Here is a 10,226-nt window from a genome sequence, read left to right as displayed (position 1 = left end):
ACTTGAGACTTGCAACACAGTGACTTGGTCACACCTCTGCTCACTTCAAGAACAAACTGATTTGTCAAAGTTTTTGCCATATTTAACAATTTCCATAACAAACAATCTTGGGGAAAAAATAAGGGCCTCATATAGCTTGAGTGTGTGTTTAGCTGCTACCAACCAGGAAACCTCAAGAAATTCCACTTTCACAAACGTTGGCCATTTTTATGGATGTAGCCAATGAAAATACAGTTGTAAWAGAGTTGTACAGGTGAGTATGGAGTGTGAAGGGAGGAGTACATTGGCCCCAGTTGAGCCACTTCCGCCCTGCATCTAGACGAGTGTAACCTGTGCAAAATAATCAACCTGTGTTTTATTTTGGCGGGTCAGACTGACGGCACACTATTAAGTTCCCGGTCAGAGGTGAACTCGGATCTCCTGCCGCTGTGGCTAGCTGCTTGTGCTTAGTGTTTTCYAAAATCATTGAAGAATACTGCTGGTTCGAGCCAAATTAACACAGCCGAAGGATTATATTGTGTGTTTTCTGGCAACCACTCGACGGTGAGTCGTTAATTTTACGTAATTTGTGTTTTTTACCAATAGAAATGCGGTAGCGACACGCCCACTCAAAATCTGTATTTGCGACTTAAAAATGGTCTTATAGATTTAAAAAGTCTATCTTTTTCTTCATTTTATAGCCGAATAGAAGAAATATCCTCAAAGTATTAAATAAGTTCTTTGATTTTTGTAAATGCATCCTTTTTAGGATACTTTTAGTTACTGTTCATTGATTTTGTAGACGGCCTATAGAAATCTGGAATTGGTTCATTTATTTGGAGATGCGCAACAAAACAAAAAACCAATTCATTGTTTATTGAATCAATGCTTAAGTAAATTAAGTTTAAATGACTTTAATGTCAATTAAACTTGGACTAAACTTGAAAATGCACTTTAATTTGATCTGTAACTTTAATTTGAGCTGTAACTTAAAATTCATTTGTATTATTTCAGAGAAATGCTTTACGGAATATAGCAATAAATWTTTTAATGAATGTTTAGCTATTTTGGATAGCAATAAAACTATTTAAATGTGAATGCTAATTTTATTATTATTATTTATTTATGACTTTGGCTAGGTCAGTTTTTTTTCCTCTTGTTTTCCACCCYTTTTTCAACCCAGATTGGCTAGTGGATCACAGCAGCTTTGCGGTAGAACTTTATTGAACCAAACTACTTTTCTTTTCYGGACCTATTGCCTGGGATCGTGGACTAAAAACATTCTGATTATTGATTGATGGACCATTAATCACCCTGCATACAAAAGAACGAACTTGAATAAAATAAAATAAAAACTCTTGGGTGTCATCAGGGTTTATTTTTGTTGTTGTTTTCCTGTTGTGTTTATTGTTWATACTTATAGTGAAATATTAATGTTATTATTATTGAATACTTTACTAAATATATGCAAATATATTAATTTGAATACAATAATTTTACTTCCTGTCTAATGGTGTTTTATACACACACACATACAGCTCCTCATTCGAACCTTTCTGACTGGCTTTTACCATATTTCTCAATAGTCAGGTTCCTAGCCTTAACTAGTGTTACATGAGCTTTTATTTAATTATTTCTTAATATTTTAAGTTCTTCCCCCCCTCCAAATTATTAGCATGTTGTGCTCAAAGCTGTAGATGGCTAAGATAAGCCCTAAGTAGTTCTACTGTATATCATGGCTAAGTCAAAGGCTGGTAATTAAAACCCTCAAGTGCACATTTACCCTTATGGCCATTTTAAAGTCATTAAACCCGAAATCAGGAGGTTTCTGTTCCTGCTGGTTAGTGACTACCGTGCCACTTGTCATGGAAAGTGTTGTATGACTAATGTGAACTCAAAGTGTMAAGAATAGTTAGAAATAACCCAGGTTACTTTTTATACACCACATTACTACTAAACTCATCAGTCTAAAACAAATTTAWTTTGCATATTAACAGAAAATGTTTGATAGAAATGTTACAGGACTAAAGGTGCCCGTTGTATCTATTCCTAGGGATAGCTAGTGAAGGCTGGGCTATTTAAAATACAAACACTATATCGAGAAGATAAGGATTCATATGTAAAATGTCAATATGTGGCCAATACTGCCACCTGCYTGCATGACAGAACATCACAAAGAGAAGCCTGCAGTGGGCCAGAGTGTTGAATTAAGGTCAAAATGGAGGTCTGAGCTGAATGACACAGGAAGAAGATTATTCTGTTRTCCATCCATCCATTTTCTTGCACCCTTGTCCCTTAGTGGGGTTGGGATATTCTGTTATCATCCACCCTAAATATCAATGTGATGTCAAAGAGAACGAGTCCACAAAGCTGGGCATAAGGATGGTTTTGGAGTGGCCTAGTCAAAGTCCRGACCTAAATCAGCTTGAGATGTTGTGGCATGACTTTATAAAGGTTGTTCATGCTCAACCCCCTTTAATGGGACTGATGTTAAACAATCCTGAAAATGGAAATTTGACTRAAATTGCTCCACTGTGATGTAAAATACACGTTAAAACACTTATAGCACCATTTCTCAGTCATAAATTGTTAAAACTCGATCAGAAAATAAATAACCCTGAGGAACTACTGTTTATAAGCTTGTAAGTCCAAATTATGATTCTTATGACCAGGTTGGTTGTTTGATATTTTGTGTTTTATTTTTCATTAGTAGGTCAGACTGTATTATGGCATTACAAGCATCACAGCTAGGTCATCTATGGATGACCACCAAATGATGACTGTAAAACCAAACCGTCATTGTACAGAAGGTCATAAAGACAAGACTACATGCCGCCATTCCTTTGACGTGGAAAGTGATTCGTGAATTATCCTGGATCATGTGAGATGTACACATAAGTGACTGGTTACTGCTCCTCATATAGGACTTCGTCTATGAAGACRTCAGTGGAGTCCACAGGAACCTTTTCACAGAGCTGCTCTTTGAAAGCCAGGGCRATGGTGTAAGGCTTCCCTTTAGGGTGTTCGCTGCAGCGTCTCAAATAGGTGTCGTAGAAGCCCTTCCCTCGTCCAAGACGTCCTCCGCTGAGGTCAAAGCCCAGGCCTGGCATCAGCATGAGATCCAGCCCGCCTGAGGACAATGCNTGTTTTATTTTTCATTAGTAGGTCAGACTGTATTATGGCATTACAAGCATCACAGCTAGGTCATCTATGGATGACCACCAAATGATGACTGTAAAACCAAACCGTCATTGTACAGAAGGTCATAAAGACAAGACTACATGCCGCCATTCCTTTGACGTGGAAAGTGATTCGTGAATTATCCTGGATCATGTGAGATGTACACATAAGTGACTGGTTACTGCTCCTCATATAGGACTTCGTCTATGAAGACRTCAGTGGAGTCCACAGGAACCTTTTCACAGAGCTGCTCTTTGAAAGCCAGGGCRATGGTGTAAGGCTTCCCTTTAGGGTGTTCGCTGCAGCGTCTCAAATAGGTGTCGTAGAAGCCCTTCCCTCGTCCAAGACGTCCTCCGCTGAGGTCAAAGCCCAGGCCTGGCATCAGCATGAGATCCAGCCCGCCTGAGGACAATGCYTCCTCTCTGCTTTTGCAATCATCCGACGGCTGCCGGATATTCCARGATGTCAGAGGCAACTTCTCCAAGTCCTGCAGACTGTTGATCTCCAGCATGTCCATATGTGAGCTTTTGCTCAGATATCTGGGTATGAAGCAGCTTTTGCCCCGTTTGAACATGTCTCTGATTATTTCCTCAGTGCTCACTTCATCATCCATACTGAGAAACACTGCAATTCGCTGTGAGGAGACATACTTGGGATGTTTCAACAGCTTGCGTGAAAGCACCAGGGACTGTCGCTGCTTCTCCTCGGCGCTAAGCGCAGCAAGSCGACGCTTCAGCTCTTTCCTCAGGGCTTGTTTGGACGCTCTCAGCACAGCCATGCTCTCTCTCTATCAGGGACAAGCGCACAGGGAAATCCTCTCTTTATATGCTTATGTGTCCTTAGAGATCTACAGCTTGGTGTAAAATTCAGTAAGTTAAATATTAACAAGCACATGAACATCTAATAGGACAAGAGACTTGTCAAGAGTTCAACGACATGACGTTTTTCCTCCCATATCAGTACCGAAGCAAAACAACCGGAAGTTGTGCRAACTGCGTCATATAACGTCACATACCTTTTCGTTGCCTACTCGCGATATTCTAATAAACTGATAATCTGCTAAAACTTAATAGAATTGGTTTATTTTATACGTCCAAAGTCATTCACAGCTAGCAGATAAAGGTATCGAAAGAGTAAACTAAAAACGTCCAGTAATAATTATCTTTACCCAGAACAATAAGTGAATTGAAGGAAACAGCGCAACCTAGCGGCACAGGCCGACAGGACTTCCCGTGAGCAGAGGGAGAACGCGGTAAAACGAGGAGAGAGGGCAGCATGGCATCCGACGACAATATGGCTAACATTAACGGAAAGGAGGCTGCCTCCCTGAACGGAGAGCCGGTGGTGAAGCGGCCGAGGGARAACGTCCAGCAGGAYGTGTCGCTCCGCGCCCCGAGGGAGCCCCAGAACAAAGTGACCGTGGTGCTCGGAGCGCAGTGGGGCGACGAGGGGAAGGGAAAAGTTGTGGACTTGCTCGCTATGGATGCGGATATTGTATGCAGGTGCCAGGTACCAAACTACACTACCGTGTTAGCGCAATAGTTTTTACTTAACGGCGTCTGTATGTTAGGTCAGTGTCGTTTTTATGTTTGAACTAACAGNAACTGCGTCATATAACGTCACATACCTTTTCGTTGCCTACTCGCGATATTCTAATAAACTGATAATCTGCTAAAACTTAATAGAATTGGTTTATTTTATACGTCCAAAGTCATTCACAGCTAGCAGATAAAGGTATCGAAAGAGTAAACTAAAAACGTCCAGTAATAATTATCTTTACCCAGAACAATAAGTGAATTGAAGGAAACAGCGCAACCTAGCGGCACAGGCCGACAGGACTTCCCGTGAGCAGAGGGAGAACGCGGTAAAACGAGGAGAGAGGGCAGCATGGCATCCGACGACAATATGGCTAACATTAACGGAAAGGAGGCTGCCTCCCTGAACGGAGAGCCGGTGGTGAAGCGGCCGAGGGARAACGTCCAGCAGGAYGTGTCGCTCCGCGCCCCGAGGGAGCCCCAGAACAAAGTGACCGTGGTGCTCGGAGCGCAGTGGGGCGACGAGGGGAAGGGAAAAGTTGTGGACTTGCTCGCTATGGATGCGGATATTGTATGCAGGTGCCAGGTACCAAACTACACTACCGTGTTAGCGCAATAGTTTTTACTTAACGGCGTCTGTATGTTAGGTCAGTGTCGTTTTTATGTTTGAACTAACAGTTATGTTTCCACTCGTGAGTGGAAGTCGGTCTGTTTGTGTGTGTGCGTGTGTGCCTTCTTTACATATTCATGACCGATGTTGACGTCATCACCTCCCCTGACCTCCCGGATGTGGAAGGGCTAGTTTCATGTTAGCAGTCATTTTTTTATCCTGTTTATTTCTTCTTCTTCTTTTTTCTCTTTTAGTCATAGTCACGAGAACGACACGGTTAGAGAATGAAGCTCGTGACCACACCGATAAGCATAGCCTCTGAATAATCAGTTATGTAAGGCATCGACCTTGCAGGAAGCAGCTGTCCCTGTTGCTCTTCACACTCTCAGCTTCAGAGATTATTACCCCAAATGCAATTCCCCTGCCTGTCCAGCAGCAGAGCTGCCACGGCCTTTTGAGGCTTAATCAGAAAATGATATTACAGCTCGCTAACCTGATTTTGCAGGACTGTCTTGACAGAGCGGCTGCATGCTGTGTGCTGTTTTGCAGGGAGGAAACAATGCAGGTCACACCGTGGTGGTGGATTCAGTGGAGTACGACTTCCACCTGCTGCCCAGCGGCGTGCTCAACAAGAAGGCCATCTCATTCATCGGTAGGCATTTATTCGCTTTCAGGCCAGAAGATGGCGGGATGATAAAGGCGTCATTAACAAGGACAGCATCCGAACTAAGGCAGGTCTCCTTTATCTCTTCCTCAGTCGCGCTKGAGGAAGAGATAAGAAAGCGCCATAGTAAACAGAGGGCACTGAACCATAGAGACAGTACAGCTTGGCAGAAAGCTGGACTGAGCAACGACCCGGTTTACCCTGGGTGGAACTGATAAATGGACTTGTCGTAAATGTTTCCCCACCTCCATGAGCTTTGTTTTGTTTCCCCACCTCCATGAGCTTTGTTTTGGGCCTGCGAGTGATTTACTAATTTTTTTAAGCCTGGATACACATTCTCAGTTGTATTGAGGTCCGGACTTTGAATGTGCCTTTGTAGTCCTGTCTGTGTTTTTTTTAGGGTCATTGTCCTACTAGATCCTCTCACAGCCTCCACAAAMGTTTTTTTCCCTGGTTGCCTTTGTCTAGTTCCATCTAGCTTCTCATTGGCATCAGCATGATGCTGCCATCACCCCTTCCTCTGGATCCAGCATGTAGGCCACTAGCAGAACAAGTCAGCGTCGGGGTGGGGCCAATTACCGGGCCCCTCATGTGCATCACCTGCGCTGCTGGAAACTGTTGAGCGGTGGGGTGTGGGGGGGGGTGTTTAGGCCCGTTTCCCGTTTCATTTTTACCCAGGAAGCACATTGGCTAAACCGTGAGTCAAACAGTCACTGGGAYTGACTACTATATATTMCATTGAGGGACAGTAACTTTAACATTACATACACCTTTCTGAACAGGCAAGGGCGCACTTTCTCCGTGTATAATCAGACATTAAAGCGACATGAAACCATTCCTCCCTCCCTGGCACCTCCAGACCCGGGCCCCCATCCGGCCAGACCCCCCCCATAGCTCCGGGCAGTGTTTAAAAATGTAAAATTACGTTAGTAATCCCAAAGTTGTTATATTTCATATTCTTTAAACAGTTGTTGTTGTGAGCAGGAATGCTCTGACGTAGCAGTTTGTATTACAGAGGTTGTGAAGAAGCCTCTGACTGAAGACATGAAGAGGATGTTCAGGCCAAAAAGGTCAATTTTGTTCTTATCCGACCAGAGTAGGACTGTAACTAGTAATTATTAWCATTATTAGTGGAAAAACAATGTCTTTAGTCAGAGGTTTCTTCAAACCCGCTGYAATACAGACTGCTACGAGAGATCTTTCCTGCCCACAGCATCACCGTCTGCAATAACTCCTTGAAAAAAATTTTAATTAAATGAGTTACAACACCATTCAGTTTCTCTTTGAGATCGGTAAAGTATTTTTGAATTAGAATTTTAATGATTGATTAATTGCATTTTTTTAAAAAGTGGCACATTCTGCAGATTTTTCATTTAACCACTTATTTAACCAAACATTTTGTACCCAATATAAGAAATACACTAAAGCATGCAAATTAATAATTCACCTCCTTTTTAAAACAAGAAAACTAAACATTTTATTGCCTCAAATAAGTTTTAAGTGTTCATTTTCTAGGATATTAGATGTATTAAATAATTCCTCTTCCTCGTTTGTAAACAGGCAACGGAGTGGTGATTCACCTGCCAGGACTGTTTGAAGAGGCTGACAAAAATCTGCGGAAGGGGAAAGGTAAAAACTGTTTCTCCGGTCAGATCAGACAGATTTGTGTGAAAACACGCGAGTTGAAGTTTTCTCTGTTTCCTGCAGGACTACAGGGATGGGAGGAGAGGTTAAAGATCTCCGATCGGGCCCACATCGGTGAGTTTGCTTACCCCTCTCGTTCTTTCATGTTTTTGACCTGGAAACATAATTTTTGTCCTCATGGTWTCCTCTAGTGTTCAACTTCCACCAAGCTGTTGATGGGATCCAGGAGCAGCAGCGGCAGCAGCAAGAAGGGAAAAAGTACGTCTGATAAGTTACCTGAACAAAATGTGAATGTGCTTCTCTGCAACTCGTCTCAAAWTGCGAATTATTTCTGTGGCTTTTCTTTCATCTGCTTGCCCTCCAGTTTGGGGACCACTAAGAAAGGCATTGGACCAGCCTACTCATCCAAAGCCGCTCGCAACGGTCTGAGGGTCTGTGACCTCGTCTCAGATTTCAAGGTTTTTGAAGAGAAGTGAGTGACAACTGTGTCCAAGTTCCAACCGTCCAGCTCAACCTTTTCCATTCAAGGAGACGATTTGTTTTCCTCCCGCTGCTACAAAATGAAACCCGACCAGAGTAAAATGTTTTATTGCTAAAGCANTCTGTTTCCTGCAGGACTACAGGGATGGGAGGAGAGGTTAAAGATCTCCGATCGGGCCCACATCGGTGAGTTTGCTTACCCCTCTCGTTCTTTCATGTTTTTGACCTGGAAACATAATTTTTGTCCTCATGGTWTCCTCTAGTGTTCAACTTCCACCAAGCTGTTGATGGGATCCAGGAGCAGCAGCGGCAGCAGCAAGAAGGGAAAAAGTACGTCTGATAAGTTACCTGAACAAAATGTGAATGTGCTTCTCTGCAACTCGTCTCAAAWTGCGAATTATTTCTGTGGCTTTTCTTTCATCTGCTTGCCCTCCAGTTTGGGGACCACTAAGAAAGGCATTGGACCAGCCTACTCATCCAAAGCCGCTCGCAACGGTCTGAGGGTCTGTGACCTCGTCTCAGATTTCAAGGTTTTTGAAGAGAAGTGAGTGACAACTGTGTCCAAGTTCCAACCGTCCAGCTCAACCTTTTCCATTCAAGGAGACGATTTGTTTTCCTCCCGCTGCTACAAAATGAAACCCGACCAGAGTAAAATGTTTTATTGCTAAAGCAYACAAACTCAAACCGGAATGCATTTCTATTTTCAGATTTTAGAACAATATGATTCCTATATTGCAAAAAAGTAGAATAAGGTGGAAAATTAAGGRCAGGGAATTTACTTTGTGAAAAGCCTGTTGTAGCTATTAAAAGAAGATTTTACATCTACATTTACAGAGAAATCTCCTAAAATGACAATTTCTTGCTTCCTCCATATAGTGGTGGGCGTTTGTCGTGTAGTTATCCCGATAAATTTCAATTAATGTTTAAAAAAACTGACATCTGAAATGTTATTTCTACTACTCTCTCCATTGTTTGTTCCACAAAACCATCAGCAATTCGTAAATTTGAAAATAAGATTAAATCCATTTTTGATTTTTGCGGCTTAGTATTACAGATCATACTTTGTTTTGTGAAATTGTTTTCAAGAGCAGTTTTTGTGTTTCTGGTGCCGTGAATGCTGTTCCAGTTAGCTAAAAAAAATAAGTAGTAGATACTTTTTATCATCATTTTTTAATCTTTATCACAAAATATTGTGATAAAACACTAAATTCATATTATCCACAATTTATTTAAGAGSACTACTTTATAAAATCTYTTCATACTGAAAAAGTCAACAGGACAGTCAACTTTTCAAGTAACTCACCAGTTTTATGAATATAACAAAAGGCTGTGCATTGTTTGGCCAGCAGATGGCAGCACCTCTCTAAAGTCTAGAACCTGAAATAACCTTGTTGTCTCCCTGCTCTGTCTCTTTCCTGTTGTAAATTGAGTCTTTTCTTCTTTTTTTTAAGATCTGCTCTGGTTGCTTYTGCAGGTTTCGGATGTTGGCCGATCACTTCCTGGCCATGTATCCAAACCTCAACGTCGACATCAAAGGGGAGCTGAAACAGCTCAAAGTAATTTATTATGGTTTTCCCTTTTTTTACACTTATATTTAATTTTTTAACTCAAAATCATTTGAAATGATGCTCAGGTGAATTTCTGAGTGTAACTGCAGCGCTATTGTTTTGTAGGAGTACGCAGAGAAACTGCGCCCCCTGGTGACTGACGGCGTGTACTTCATGCACAAAGCCCTCACTGGTCCCAGCAAGAAAATCCTGGTGGAAGGAGCCAACGCTGCTCTACTGGACATCGACTTTGGTGAGTGACAGCGACTCCGCTCCAACAAACGAGGAAGAAACGGCTCTTCTCTTTGTCCCYGTTAAACAGACGTGTCTCTGTTTAGGGACGTACCCTTTCGTCACGTCTTCTAACTGCACCGTCGGCGGCGTCTGCACCGGCCTCGGCGTGCCTCCCTCGTACGTCGGCCGGGTCTACGGCGTCGTTAAAGCCTATACGACCCGGGTGGGAGTTGGTGCTTTTCCAACTGAGCAGGATAACGTGAGTGAGAAACAGTGACCCAAGTCGCTGACAGATTTGTGGAGCAGTGCTTCCCATAAAAGCTGCAGAAGTCGCTGAGATGCTCTGCAAAAAT

At 42.4% G+C, this 10,226-nt stretch overlaps 2 protein-coding genes across 4 annotated transcripts; one reads left to right on the top strand and one right to left on the bottom strand.

Moving 5' to 3' along the window:
• Positions 1 to 2,655: 2,655 nt before the first annotated feature.
• Positions 2,656 to 4,127, bottom strand: mthfs (5,10-methenyltetrahydrofolate synthetase (5-formyltetrahydrofolate cyclo-ligase)). 2 transcript variants are annotated; one of them, XM_008428384.2, is made up of 2 exons: positions 3,562 to 4,127; positions 2,656 to 3,109 (listed from the first exon to the last, which is right to left on the bottom strand). In XM_008428384.2, the coding sequence occupies exons 1-2, from the start codon at positions 3,935 to 3,937 to the stop codon at positions 2,886 to 2,888; spliced, it is 600 nt and encodes a 199-aa protein (XP_008426606.1). In that variant the 5' UTR covers positions 3,938 to 4,127; the 3' UTR covers positions 2,656 to 2,885. The 2 variants fall into 2 exon arrangements, with proteins under 2 accessions (XP_008426606.1, XP_017164212.1); XM_017308723.1 differs by lacking the exon at positions 2,656 to 3,109 and having other exon boundaries at positions 3,130 to 4,126.
• Positions 4,128 to 4,356: 229 nt separating this feature from the next.
• On the top strand, positions 4,357 to 10,165 carry adssl (adenylosuccinate synthase, like). Of its 2 annotated transcripts, none has more exons than XM_017308722.1 (9): positions 4,357 to 4,668; positions 5,854 to 5,956; positions 7,529 to 7,597; positions 7,676 to 7,726; positions 7,804 to 7,870; positions 7,977 to 8,084; positions 9,567 to 9,648; positions 9,766 to 9,892; positions 9,978 to 10,165. In XM_017308722.1, the coding sequence occupies exons 1-9, from the start codon at positions 4,435 to 4,437 to the stop codon at positions 10,148 to 10,150; spliced, it is 1,014 nt and encodes a 337-aa protein (XP_017164211.1). In that variant the 5' UTR covers positions 4,357 to 4,434; the 3' UTR covers positions 10,151 to 10,165. The 2 variants fall into 2 exon arrangements, with proteins under 2 accessions (XP_017164211.1, XP_017164210.1); XM_017308721.1 differs by lacking the exon at positions 4,357 to 4,668 and adding an exon at positions 4,969 to 5,280.
• Positions 10,166 to 10,226: the final 61 nt, after the last annotated feature.

Source organism: Poecilia reticulata, linkage group LG14, assembly GCF_000633615.1.
Source record: "Poecilia reticulata strain Guanapo linkage group LG14, Guppy_female_1.0+MT, whole genome shotgun sequence".
NCBI lineage: Eukaryota > Metazoa > Chordata > Actinopteri > Cyprinodontiformes > Poeciliidae > Poecilia > Poecilia reticulata.
Note: the sequence above shows the minus strand (reverse complement) of the source record. Positions and strands in the feature narration are given on the sequence as shown.